This window comes from Alligator sinensis, unplaced genomic scaffold, assembly GCF_000455745.1.
Source record: "Alligator sinensis unplaced genomic scaffold, ASM45574v1 scaffold647_2, whole genome shotgun sequence".
NCBI lineage: Eukaryota > Metazoa > Chordata > Crocodylia > Alligatoridae > Alligator > Alligator sinensis.
The window spans coordinates 4,713,040-4,727,408 of NW_005841832.1; the positions used below are offsets into that span (position 1 = coordinate 4,713,040).

The 14,369-nt window shown below is 38.0% G+C and overlaps 1 protein-coding gene across 3 annotated transcripts in view; it reads left to right on the top strand.

Annotated features, from left to right (window-relative positions):
* CDC14A (cell division cycle 14A) overlaps positions 1–14,369 on the top strand; it is a 133,181-nt gene that overhangs the window by 61,212 nt on the left and 57,600 nt on the right. For all 3 annotated transcript variants that reach the window (XM_025197231.1, XM_025197243.1, XM_025197235.1), the window contains 2 exons: positions 11,565–11,631; positions 13,708–13,770. In XM_025197231.1, the coding sequence (XP_025053016.1) occupies positions 11,565–11,631; positions 13,708–13,770 (130 nt within the window). The remainder of the gene's footprint in view (positions 1–11,564; positions 11,632–13,707; positions 13,771–14,369) is intronic.

Genomic DNA, 14,369 nt, shown 5'->3' on the forward strand with positions numbered 1-14,369 from the left:
TCCCAGAGACGAGCCTATGAGCTCCATTTCATCAACCTGCTGGATACTAGAGATCATGGACTAAACATAGACATTGGATTTTTGATACATTACAATCTGCCTGGCAACTGACTCGCCAGCCCAGCCCCTGACTTCTTTACTTTTCATTCCATCCAGGAAGAGCACACACCAACTGCTGAAACTTCCTTAGCCTGACGAAGGGTTTTTGAACCCGAAAGCTTGCTTAATAACTATTCTCCAACCATTTGGGTTGGTCTAATAAAAGATATCAAATTCACCCAAGGAACCTTGTCTACTAACTTAGGGTTGCGGTGAGCAATAATTTTGGCTGTAGGGCCACTTAACAAGTTTTGGTGAGCTGTTGAGGGCAACAAACATAAAATTCATTGTGAAGATATCATTTTAACAAATTGTAGATAAAAAACAAATCATATGCTAAAAACCAAACATCAAAATTTAAAATACTTTTTGAAATAAAATTTAATTTTTGTCCTAATTTATGTTGTTTTGAGTAATGTATATACAGGCAATTGCATAATAGCTCAAAATCTTTCTCTTAAGGGACCAACACCAACCAGGAGGACACAGCCAAGGGAGGATGTTCCCTCCCCCAGCAGAGCCCTGCTACCACCCAGCCACTTCCCAGATCACAAGGGAACTGCTGCCTCAGCCTGCATCCTGACCCACCCTTCAAGAGCCTGCCCCCCATACCCACCTGCTTCTCACCCCTTCCCATGCACACATACCCCCACAAAATCTGGGGAAACCCAGCAGCCCCCTCCAGCCTGCCCCAGTTCCATGCCAGGGCCATGCAGTCTGCACTCACCTGCAACCTGGGGTTCGCCTTTCCTCCAGGAGGCATCCCAGCCCCAGAAGACAGTCTCACGTGGGCAGATGGGATGGGACAGGAGCTGCACTGGCTGCGGCTGGGAGATGGCAGGTGGCTGGGCTAGCTTGTGACACTGCTTGGGGCAAGGCAGGAAGCAGGGCTGGGATTGGGACTGGGGCTTCATCTGCTGGGAGGCCCTGGGGAAACTTCACTGCCTCTGGGCACCCACTGTGTGGTCCTAGCACCCAGGGTGGCTCCTACCACCTCTGAGCTGCAGGCATGAGGGATGCCACTGACCCAGCCCCAGAAGGGGTGCTAGGGCCTGAGTGTGGCTTGCCCAGGGCCTGCCGAGTGAGCTGTTAGGCAGAGCTATTTCCGCCCAGTGTCTCCTGTGGCACCAGCAGAGGCTGGAGCCAGAGTTGCTGCCTGCCCACAGGCTGGATAGAATCAATTAGCCGGTCAGAGACAGCCCGTGCACCATATTTGCCCACCCCTGTGCTAACCCATGCTTTGCAGGAGGAATTCAACCTTTGTGTGAGCATGCCTTTCTAGGAAAATCTGCCAGGTTTAGCAAAAGCTATATGAACCTTTTGGGGGAAAAATACACTGCTTGCACAAGTTTGATGAAGTCACATCAGAGCTTTGCAACTTAATATTCTGGAGATTTCTGTTCTCTGAGTGTACTGCAGCCAAGAACAGAATGGGTTTTTTTCAGTTTCTGGCATGGGTTATGTTGAGGTCTGGCACTAGAACCAAGAACAGAGAGCTTGCCCCTTTTCCATTGCAGTGTTGGAGAAGAAAGCTGTCTAAAGCAAATGCAAAGACAAAAGTCTGACCTGTGAAGATACATGGGGGCCAGGAGTAGACTAATAGGGAGTTTTATTGAGGGAATCTGTCTAGACGCTGTTGAAGAAGGACAGAGAGCTACTGCATTGAGCCTTTGAATTATTGTCCAGGGAAACTGGAAATAACTGGAGGGCTGGTGGGGAGGCATGTGAAAAGGATATAGTGGAGAAAGAGGAGTATCTAGATGAAAAGACTTGACAAGAAGCTGAACAGGAAGAGGGGATGCTGAGACTGGACAATAAGCTTGTAGAGTGGTGTGGGAGCATTGAGGATCTAGAATCTTCTTTTAACACAGGGTTCTGGGGTGGGTGTTTTTGCTATATTATGAATTTAAAAATGCAGATTCTGGAGTGGCTGGGTAGACTTATTACAGAGCCAAAAAGCTTGCCTGGTAGTGGTATTAGGAATCACTTCCAGAAAGGAAATAATTAGGTTTCATGTCTTCCACTTCAAATGTGTGGATATTTTGTTTTGTTTCCTCTCCTCCCAAACTAAGCTGCTTAGTTGCATGGACAAATCTGAACTGTCGATAATAATATGTGAATGAAGAGAGCTGTTTTGGACAGGAGGAATCAGCCTAGGGAAGGAAATGAATTTTGTATGAATTATCATTGATATTCAGAACTTCCTGGCTCAAATCCTACACTATTAAAGTAGATTTAGGCATAATGATAGTTTCATGATAGAGATTATCTGATTTTTGGATGTCATAATTTCTCAGTGTAATAATCCAAGGCATCACTGTTCAATAATAATAGTTTGTTAGGGAAGAGTTTTCATATGACAGATATTTTAGAGCATCTCTCTTGTATGAAACAGATCCTTCTTTTAATTAAATACTAGAAGATTGCAGAATTGACAGATTCCTATTGAGGACACCTAAATGTGTTTTTCATTTAGTGTTTTACTCAACTGATCCAGTTTCATTTAGCTTGGTGACCTCAAACAGTGTTAATCAGCTTAGAACTTCAGCTGTCAGGTCATTTAAACACTGCTGCAGCAACATATTGTGGAAAAGATATCAGAATATATCTTTCTGATGAGTTATGAAAGCATTTTAATAGCTGCAGACTTTGAGACAAGGAAGGAGCTTAGAGAAATTTAAAATTACGTAAACTAGTAAAAACTACTAGAAATTACTGTTATATGTTGAGACTTGTCTTATTTTTGGCTGACTCATTTTCATTGTAGCCAAACTCTGGTTTTCTGCTGCAGTATGTAGGCTCTTCCTTTTGAAAAAAACAGCATCATATCCTTCATAAACATCCTGCTTCCTATTGTAACCTTGACGTTTTACTTTTTTTTTTATTTCAGCATCAAGGAAAAGGTTTTTGCAAAGTTACCTAATATGGAAACATGGACACATTGTCTTTATACTAAAAAAAATAGATTTCAATACTTATAAATTTGCATCTGAAAATCTGAGATTAAATTTAGAGGTGGAATTTTATTCATATTCATATTTTTTCTTTGTCAAACATTGAGGAAAACTGAAATGGAATTTTTTCCCTAGAAGTGGTTAAATGGCAAGACCCTATGTAGGGGGTCTGTGGCCTATGACATTCATTGAACTGAGTGTTCCAAGAAAATAAAGACATAAGAGAAAGAAATACCTTTTGAGGATTAATGTTTGTATGATCATGCTTGCATATCTCACATAGATTCCAGCAACTATAGTTCATGCCATATTTAATACCTCATATGTGTAGAGATTGACATTTTTCATGTTTTGAAACCAAATATAAATCTGTGTCAAATAGCAATTTAGCAGTTCAAATACCTGAAGGGCAATTACAGAGAGGATGGAGATGAGATTTTTCTTTGTAAATGTAGGGGACAGAAATAGGAGTCAGTGGCCTAAAGCTTCTGCAGTGGAAATTTAGGTTGGAGATTTAGGAGGAACTTTCTGACTATGAGGGTATTCGAGCATTAGGGTGGCCATCGTAGAGGACATTCCAGTTTTCTGCTACTCTGTCCTTTGTCCTCTATTGATACAAAACCCGATGCCTTTATGTCCTCTATTTTTCTTTTGGAGTGAGGTCTCTCTCATAAAGGTCCAGTTTCATATCAATAGAGGACAGAGGACTGCCGGACTGCCCTCTATGATGGCCACCCTATCAAGCATTGGAACAAGCTACACAGGTAAATTCAAAAGTAGGCGAGGCAGACATTTGGCTGGGATGGTTTAGTCAAGCATGATCCTGCCTTGAGCAGGGGGCTGGGCTAGATGTGAGCTCATGAGGTCCCTTCCCACCCTGCTTTCCTAGGATCCTCTGGTCCAAATTTTGGCCAGGACCAGAAGTGTTCTCTATCACTATGACTGCCTGACACTCTTCTTTTTAAAATCCCTTTTTCAGTTGCATATAATTTTACCAAATTCACCCTTTGGAGCTGAACTTTGTTCATGCCACGTACCTGCTGCCTTCTGAATTGTTTCAACCAAAACAGTTGAGAATAAGGTTAAGTGAGAATTTTTGTCAGTGTAAAACTTTGGCAAGCTTTTCAGAAACATTTGAAAAGCTCCAGCATGACCATGTTTTGGCATTGGTAAGTGATATACCCTTGAAAAATCTTAGTTTGCATGTGGGCAACTGTCTTATTTTGATTTTTAGCGCTGATGTCTGAAGATTTTGAGCATGCTTGAACATCTCACAGCTATGAATTACATGCATACTGTCCCCACAGAGCAGCTCTTGCTCCATGCTACACGGGCAAAGCTGGACTTCCCATGTAATTGCTGCTCCCTGTTCTGAGCTGGTCATTGGAACTGAGAGCAGAGTGCCAGTTTCTCCATTTTACCCAGGGATCCCTTTGCCAGCACCCAAAACAGCACTGGAAGAGGAAGCTGTCTCAAATAAAAGTAAAGGAGACAAGTCAGACTGAGGGAGAAAGATGCAGTGAAACATATTGGCAGAAAGGAATAGAGAGTGAGATTGTCTAGGCAGAGGACTAGGATTTGATTTGGGGGGTGGGGAGGGAGTGGAATTGGGTAGATGAAAAAAGTGGGACTAGGAATTGGTGGAAGGGATGGAAGAACTTGGAGCCAGTTAGCTCAAGGGAACAGATTGGATGTGGAACTGCGGGGAAATCTGAACATGTGGGTGTGTCTGTGTGTATAAAGGTTAAAATGAAGAACAGCTACTTGACTTGAATTTTACTCTTAAGTATTTCAGGGTTTTTTTTCTTAATGGAAATACTGATTTGGTTGCAACTTACCTTGGTGACCTTTGTTTTATATTTAAGTTTCATGAAATTCAAGAGAGATGAACTTTAGGCCTCTGTTTATGGAAGGATTTAAGAACTTCCTAAAAGTCATTGGCAGCCAGACTGGTGTAGAGCAAGGAGCCTTCTCTCTGAGCAAATGCTGTTTGTCTAATTTGAAGAACACTAATGGTTTCCTTTGCAATTATATTGGGATGGTGTAGGAACTGTGGGATTTTCTGTGATTCTGTCTCGTTCGTGGTTTGATAGGAAGAGTGTTTAGAAGAGACTGAACTGTTGTATGCCAGCACCAAAAATCAGAAGTAGGAAAGTAGCATTTTAGTTGGCATTCTGTTGTGGATGAATATATGTTGTCTATAACCTATGAGAAGCTTTTGTAGTCTTAGATAAGACACCCCCTCAGTGGTCACTTTGTTGCAGCAACATTGGGTAGTGTTTGTGTATGGTATCTTATGTGTTCACTGTGAGAGGTGATTTTACTTTAAAAAGCCAAAAGATATGTTGGTAATATTTCTTTGGAGATCTTAGGTACTCTCAAAACAGGTAACTTGAGCTCAGTGAGCTATTGTCTCACTATTCCCATTCATACAACACTAAAGATACCAGTAGTGAATGATTTGATTTTAACAGAATTCAGATTTTGAGATTACACTACCAGATTACATATTGACAGTAAAGTTTTAAATGATTGCAATGTGCAGTACTTGAGATAATCTTTGAAGAGCTCTCAGGATGCAGATGATAATTTATAAATACAAAATGCATACCAATATATATTCATATATTTTCACTGTTAACTACTGTTTCCACATATTAATTTTTAGCTTTAAAATTCTGAGGTTGGAGATGGAAAACGCTTAGGAAAGGACCTCTGAATTTTTTTAGCTGAAAGCATAAATGTAGTTAACTTCAGACCTTATTTATTCTGTACTTTACCTATATGTTGAAATTTGTTTTTCATTGAGTGTTACTAGAATATGCTTGTTTTAGCTGAACAGGCACTTGATTAATGAAGTGCAAAAGAAATTAATAAAGTTAGAAGGGGAGTCTTTAAATAAAATGACCATGTTGGGTTTATTGACCAAGTAAAAGAAAATGGGGGAAATACATCTAGGAGTGAGATTTTTTTCTAACAATTGCACCGGAATGATCATTTTGTTACATTTTTTTCCTTTTTTTGTTGCACAAATACTGATTTAAAGAAGTGGAAAGATCTGCTATAACAGCAGGGACTAAACATTTTGGCAGGCATGCCACAAAGTAAGCCCTGCACATTTCATGAGTTCCACTCCAGTCTTTTTCTCTTGCTCAGTCTGCTTCTCTGCTTTCTGCTGCTTGCTTTTTACTCCCTACCTGATCTATTGCTCTACTTTATGCTCCCTCTCCTCTCTGCCCTGTGCCACACACAGAGGCTATCCATGCTGCTATTAGAACACATGCCACTCTGTACTTTGACATCATAGCAAACCTTTAAAAAGGCTCATACCTTTTGTTGGACCATCTGATCACGGTTGGGCTAAGTTTAAGAAAAAAAAAATACTGGAAACATTGTCAGGATACAGCTGCCAGTGTTATTGTGTCATGAAAGTGTATTCTTGTGTGGCTCCACAGTAACAAATCATATTGGCAAAAGGAGTGCAACACTATACATGGTCATTGTAGTGTATCTTGCGCAAGCCATCTTGGAGATATTTTGTTGTAGTTTGGAACATCATCATTATGTTTAGATTTATGGGAATCCAATCCCAAACTCCCACAACCCCCTCTATTCATTTCATAATCTCCATTTCTCATGTTAGTTTTCAGTCTTTCTGCTGTCTTGCTGTTAGAATCATGGCTGCTAAACAGATCAACAGAGAGCTTACATTTGATTTAGAAATGGGTGACAGATTCTTTGCTCTTGGCATAACTGTCACAGGGGTTGGGTGTACATCAGTGAGAATCAGAAAATGGCAGAGGAGTGGATGATACAGGTGATGGATATTTATCATAAGCTGCCCATACGGTGTCAGATAGAGTCCTGTGAAAAGTGTTAGGTGGTGGGATGATTAAGCTGGTATATATATTACTCATGAGGGTACAGAGAAACAGAAATCTTGAGGAGTCTAACCCTGCTGGCATCTTTTGTAGCAATGGTTTCACAAGCTCTTTGCAGAGTTGTTCAACTAAAGTTGGCATACTGTGGTGGGAGAAATGAGGCAATTCTTTCTAAAATGTGTGGGTAATGATGATTATAGTATTGAACTCAAAATGTCAGTAAAATGGCAGTAAGGCAGACAGGCAAACAGAGATGTATAAGCCAAAATGAATCAGAATTTCTGCAAGAGAAGAATTTCTCTTTCCAGTTTCACTGTCTTGAATGGTGGTACCCTAAACTAGACACAGTACTCTAGGTGAGGCCTCACCAGTGCTGAATAAAGTGAAAAAAATGCTTCTTTTGACTTGCAGGTAGCACTCCTGCTAATACAGCTCAGATTCACCTTGGCTTTTTTTTTTTAAAAAGAGCACACTGTTGACTTATTCATCTTGCATCCAGTACAGCCCCAGGTCTTTTTGTGTAGTATCTCAGTCTAGCCAGTCATTCTCCACTTTGTATTCTTGCATTTGATTGTTCTGTCTTAAGTGCAAGACATATCCTTATTGAATTTTATTCAATTAATTTCAAACATGTTTTTCTAGATCTCAAAATGTTTCTGCAACTCCATTTAATTTGGTATCCAGTGCAGATTTGCTAAGTATGCACTCATTTCCACCCTCCGAGTCAGTAATCAAAATATTGAACTGCGCCACATTCAGAATAGACGCCTGGGAAATTCCCCACACAGGGCTCTGTTCACAGGACAGATTTTACTAGTAAAACTTTATAGTGAACTAGGCCTTTTAGTGAGTCTCAGGAGTGATTTTTATGGCCCTTTGTTGCTATGAAAAGAATACATGGTAGTGTTATATTTTAGTTAATAGTAAATTTGAAAGCCATAAGAATTTTGGTTTACTAGGACACTTGAAATCTATAATACATTCCTTCTTGTATAATCAGATGAATGATTGTGAACATAACTCTAATAGTAAACCATCTATTTACAATAGTTGACTAAAGGGTGCCTTGAATAAAAATTGTCGTTTGAGTTTGTAAAGCTAACTTTACAGTTCACAGTTTTAGAAGCAAAGCATATTTTTTCTAAAGAAGCCTGAAATATTGCTCCCTTTTGTGCAATAACAAAAAAAAATCAAGTTTGAAACAAAAAAATGGTTTATTTGCCAAACCCTACAAATCCATTTGCATACAGGGGAAAGGGCTTTTTAAAGATCCTTTGCGTAGTCAGCCTGGGATAGCTAGGCCTGATTGATTTATTTACATATTTATTTCTTTTTATTTACTGTTGCTGCTGTAAAATGAGCTTTTGGGTTAATATTAACTTTACAAAAAGTTCAAGAAATGCCACATATTAAACAGGTGCATTTTTCTTATCTACCAAATGAAAAATTGAACAGTGATATGATTAATATTATATTATCAACAATAGCTGGTTTTGAAAATGACATGAGGAGATATCCTTATATTTGAACTGGGAACCTACTAATAACAATGGCATGGGTGTTTGTATGCTACCAGGAGGGATGTGAAGAGTTCAGCTGGGTGGATGCAGTAAATTTTGTGCCAAGTCTTTAGAAGGGAGCAGTTATCAGGAATCCAGAACACTGTTTTATAATTCTGCTTAAGAAAACAGTCAAACAGATTTTACCTTTTGTGTATTGATTGGTTTGCAAGCAGTAAAAGAACAAAGAGATATCTGAGAAACTTGTACTTTGATTCTCTTCTGGCACATATACTTTGAGCTGAATTGTTAAATATGTTCTAACATCATGTTCATTAATATTAGTTACATGCACAAATGAGAAAACAGCTTGACTTTCAAAACTAAGAATTTTCAGGGCTGACATCCATTTAAAAAAGTGTTTGCTTGTAACACGCACATTTGGGCCAGAACTTGTGGAGGGGCCATATTTTGAATCTCATCATTACATTTCTAGCTGCTTTTTACAGTAGAACTACACTTCAAATCCAGACTTTCCCACATTAATTCTTAATGAATTAATTTCAGGCTGAAAGACAGGAAATGTTCAATTTTATATTCTAACTGGATTGCTTGGTGTCCTCTCTTGGAATTGATACTAAAAGTGATAGTGACTATCACCAGGTTAGATCTTTCATTTGTGGCTTTGAAGATTGTTTTCCCCCCGAGTCTCCCTCTCTCCTCCCCTCCCCCCCTTTTTTTTTTCTCAATTTCTTATTCTCCGCTTTATTGTTTGGCTGAAGAAAATGCTGAGTAGATAAACATTTCATTATTATACATGCAGCTTTATTTATATCTAAAACCAAACTGCCAGCTGGTCTTAGAAAATTTGTTTTACCTTGTGTTTTTTACACAATAGTAGGTTTTATTAAATGAAGATGAAAAATAACTTTTCTTGAAAACTGGTAAAATTTTAAAAAATACCCAGGGATATCACATTTCTTTACTCCTTACATTTCATTTTCACATGGATAAGTAGATTTTAATGTACTTACTTATTTGAACCAAAATAATTAATTGGGGGATACAATTATTTGCATAAGTATTTGGCAGTCAGACAAAAATGGAATTTAGGCAAAATACATTTCTTGAGTTAGGTGAAACTGGTGTCAGTATAGCACTTCTTATTTATATATCAGAGATACAGTGTTAAATTTTAGATGTAACACATTGGTTCAGTATCTCTGAAGCAGTATCAGATGTGTTATGTGGTGAAAGAATATGTATTGCATACATATTAATAAAGCTAGTATTTGTATACTAGTTGCAGTGAGACAACTGGGAGTAAAAGTAAGTGCTGTGCACTTTTGCACTCAGATCCTTTTTGTATGGTAAAATAGTCTCCCCTCCCTTCAATTAATGTATATTTTTATCATTATACATTAATTTTATGTTTATTTCATGTCTTGTGTTAGAGACAGACATTACTTGTTTATTTTTGTGAGCTTATGTAGAATATAAGTACTTAACCACCAAATTTGGAGCCATGGTGCCACCCTTTGTAAAGCAATCAGAACATGAGTAAGTTTTGCGGAAACCCTGGACAAAGTATGCATTCAAATTGAAAATGCTTATTATAATTTTCCATCAGCTTTTGAACAGCTTCTTCATCAAGTGCCATCACTTGGTGTTCAACCCCTGTGGTGTTGTGGTCAGTTGGTTAATATCACAGGCTTTTGTCAGTCCCACACAGGTGATGCTGTCAGGGTTTGACTATGTAGTTCATTGTCTTATTGACCATACTTATGTCTTTATTTATGTTGATTCAGTGGGATTAATATGAAGCAAATAGTTTTACTGTTTAACATTGTAACATTCGAGTGACCATTTTTGCCAGTAGTTGTAGTATTTGCATACACATGTTAAGTGTGAATTTGTATGCTCATCAGTGAGAAAACCAGGTCTTGCATAGGCACATGTGAGTGTGTATTTTTTCTCCATGCTGAATACTGTGGAAGCTCCAACTTACAGAACTTGATAAGTTAATTCACTGGTACATGGGCAATAGTACCAAGCAAATTGCACCCTGCTGGCAACAGCATATTTTGTTCTGCCCATCAACCTTAGTTTTAACTTTCTTTAACCATGCCTCGGCAATCTGGGTCTTTTAATAATACAAATGATTAAGATTTGCCTCAGTTGGTTATTTAGTAACTTATTGTTTTGTGGTTTGCCATGTCACAGTTTCTGCACACATTTTATTAAAGATATTTTTTTTCAAATGATAAACAGTTCTGTAAGTAAAAAGAACAGAAATACTCTGTTTTTAAAGTGGTGGTCTGCTGTCTGAAAATGGATTACTTTGAACCATGGGTGACTGGTGCCTCCCGAGTCTGGGAGGGCACCAGATTGCCAATGGGGGGGGGTGGGGTGCACGGTGAGGTTGTCCCCCAGCGGCAAAATGCTGACTAGTGGGGAGGGGTCCCCCAGTGGCCGATTGCTGATAGGGGGCTGGCCCAGCAGTCAATTGCTGAGTCAGCAGCGAAATCAGTTTTGGGGATGGTGCTTCCAGAGGGTGCACAGCCAATCTCAGGGGGTGCACGTGCACCCTCTACGCATTGCCAATGCTTTGAACTGCTGTGATGGAAGAACTGATTTTTTAAAGATAATTCAAACATGTTTTGATACTGGAAACTGAGTTACCGTATTTTCTAATGTACGATAAGGCACTCCCCCCCACTTAGTGAGGAGGGTTCTGCCATGCATGCCCCTTCTTCCTTTTCCCTACCTAGGCCTGCAGACTCTCTCTGACATCTCTGAGTTAGTCCTCATGTTACCTGTTAATTTCAGTTAAAAGGAATTTTTCCTTCTGCAGCCTGGGTGTATAACATTCTTCTTACTTTTAAGAGCTCTTTTTTGCTGGGGGGAAGAGGGGTGGCAGAGGATGGTGCGTCTTATACATGAGAAAATTCAGTAGTTCAGGGAGAGAAAGAAGTAAAGTACATTTGTAAAGCGTTGTGTTCTGTTAACTTACATTCTGAGCTTTTAAATGGAGCATTTAATCATTGAAATAAACATATAATGCTTCTGTGTTCTGCTTGTTCTTGTCTTCTTTGGGTATATTTTAACATTTATTTGTATTAATTTTGTAGGGATGCCTCATTTGGGAACTGTACATACAATCTTACAATCCTGGATTGTTTACAGGGAATAAAAAAGGTAATATCACACCTCCTTATGGTGAACTAAATGCAATAATTCTTCTTTTAAAAGGTACTGAAAAAGATACCAACCTATCAAATTTCACCATGTTCTTGGAAGACAAGTTATACCCTACCACTAACTCAGGGCAATAGATTACTCTGAATTCTGAGGATAGGAGAAGCTGCTAAACTTCTCCCATACTAGTCAGTCACTCTCTATACCTTCTGAAGGCTGGTTTATTTATAGGAACTTTTATGTGAACGAGATTTATTCAGGTGAATTTGCTAAGTTAATTCCCGAAACATTTCCAGTAGCAGCAATGTATTGGTTCTATGAATAAGTAAACAATTTTAAATTGTTAATCTCTCACATTAAGAAAAGAAGCTAACATTTAATTAAATGATACTAGTCTAAATATGATTTTAAAAATGTTGCTTAACCAAGTATCTATGACAATGAGAAAACAAGCCGTGTTTTCTGTTCTAGATTTTAATCCAGTTTTATTGTAAGTGCTAGCATTAAATTACTTCATTACATTCTTGTAACAATGGGCTTTTTTTTGGATACCACAGTCTTCCCAAAGCTTTTAAGAAAAAACAGTGATTTTAAGTTCCAGTTGACTTTTTCAATGGCATCACTTTTAACAATGTAACTAGTCATCTCTTTCTTCATTCTAATTTTACAATGTTAGACATAATTATAAACTAGCTTTAAAAAGTCGAATTATATTTAGTTAAGTAGTTTTTCCTGAGGACAAAGTAAATTCTGCTTTAGAAAGTAATGTTTTAATGTTATCCCTATCTCCACTGCCATTTTGCCAAAAAAATGGAATTGCTTTCTAAGATTTCCTTTTGTTTGTTTAACATTGTTTCAAACGGCAGTTGATATATTAAGTTGTACTTCATTATAGGGGATCTGAAGCAATAGATAAGTTCTAGAAAACACAACAGTATCACTGACTCCAAGTTTTTTTTAAAGTTATCCTTTCCACCCAAACCATAAGGTTGGTTTTTTGTAATTTATATAGAGAAAAATAGATTTCTTTCAATATCCCTATTATCTATCTGTAATGTATATCTCAATATAAAACTGCATTTAAAACAATTCATTATATACACACATGCACGTACATTTGCAACTTAAATGATGACTCTTCTAGTTCTTTACATTGATTTGAAAAGTCCTGCCAGTTAACTGGGCACTAATTCTTGAGGAATTTTAGTAAGAGCTCCAAATGCTGACTAAAAACAGATGTTGCATGAAGTCACAGCAGTGCGTCTGAAATGAATGTGTATTTTGTCAACAAGGATTATAAGGATCACGTTTTTTTTCTTTGCTCCATTACAAGGGTCAGCCTCTAATATTTGACTGACCTGCAAAGCTAAAAGCATTTTGAGCTGATTACGTGTCCTGCTTTATTTGTTTGGAAGAAGCAATGAAGCAGTTTTGCTTTGCCTTTAAAAGAATCCAGGGTATACATAGCAGAATAACGGAATAGATTTTTTTTTCACCTAGATCTGTAGCTCTTGTAAGATTTTTTTTTCCTTAGAATTCCAAAACACATTTTACATAGTCATTTTTTCAGAACAGTGTGACACATCTGATACATTGGGACAAATGCTTACGATAGCACGCTCAGAAATCTACTCCATTTACTCCCTAGAGACAAACAATCATATGGCTTCCTTCATTCAAAAGGCCTTATAGAATTCATGTAAAATTTAATTGAAAAATTGTTGGAAGGATCTTCAAACGCTTTACAAACTATAAAATCTGCCAAAAAGCATTTTGGAAAAGTGCTAAATGAATGTATGTAGTTAAGCACTCAAAGTTAGGAAACATTAGAATGCAAGTTAACATATGCTACTGTAACTCTTTATATAGTATTTGTACATAACCATTACGACTTGTAACTATGTACATGCTGTATTCTCTTAGTTAAAGGCTTTTAATTTAATTTTAAACGTTAACATGTCAGTGACTTTTATTTTGATTCCAGTTCAACAAATTGGGGTTCTGCTTCAGGATTTGACAATGTATTATTATGATAAATCTTTTATTTATAAACTGAAAAATTGTGTTCCTTTTTAGGCTTTGCAGCATGGATTTTTTGATTTTAAGACATTTGATGTGGAGGAATATGAACACTATGAGGTTTGTATATCTCAACATCTAACTCTTAAGCCTGGCTTAAAGAAAGCTGGGTGGTATATACAGTGGCACTCAGCAAGAACTGAAATGTCTGCATAGATGTATAACTTTTTCAAATATATTTCTGTGGATTTCATTGTACAGATGTGCACTGCACATGAAACAAGATTTTTCTTGGATAGCATTGTTTGTCAGGATCACTTACCATATTTTCCCATGTACAGTATATGCCTTTTTTTCCCAAATTCAGCTGCTGGAAATTGGGAAATAAGTTATAAGCAAGGAAATATAGTAATATCAGTTTTTGCCTCTGCTGTGCCGGGAGTGGAAGCGGGTGGGGAGGGAAGCAAAAAATAATGCTATACATGGAGCTCGTAAGATGCTATCTGGGGACACTTTCTCTTTCCTCCTGGCAGAGGCTTCTATTATAGAAGCTGCTACTCAGTGACTAACTGCTACTTACCAGTGTTTTCAAGGAAAGATTTTTTTTTCATTCTTCCTTTCAAAAACAAGGTGCCTATTTTATTTGGGGCTGTATTGTATGCTAGAAAATAAGAGTGGAGTCAGCTTCTCACTATGGAGAAGCTGGTACCAAAGGAAAG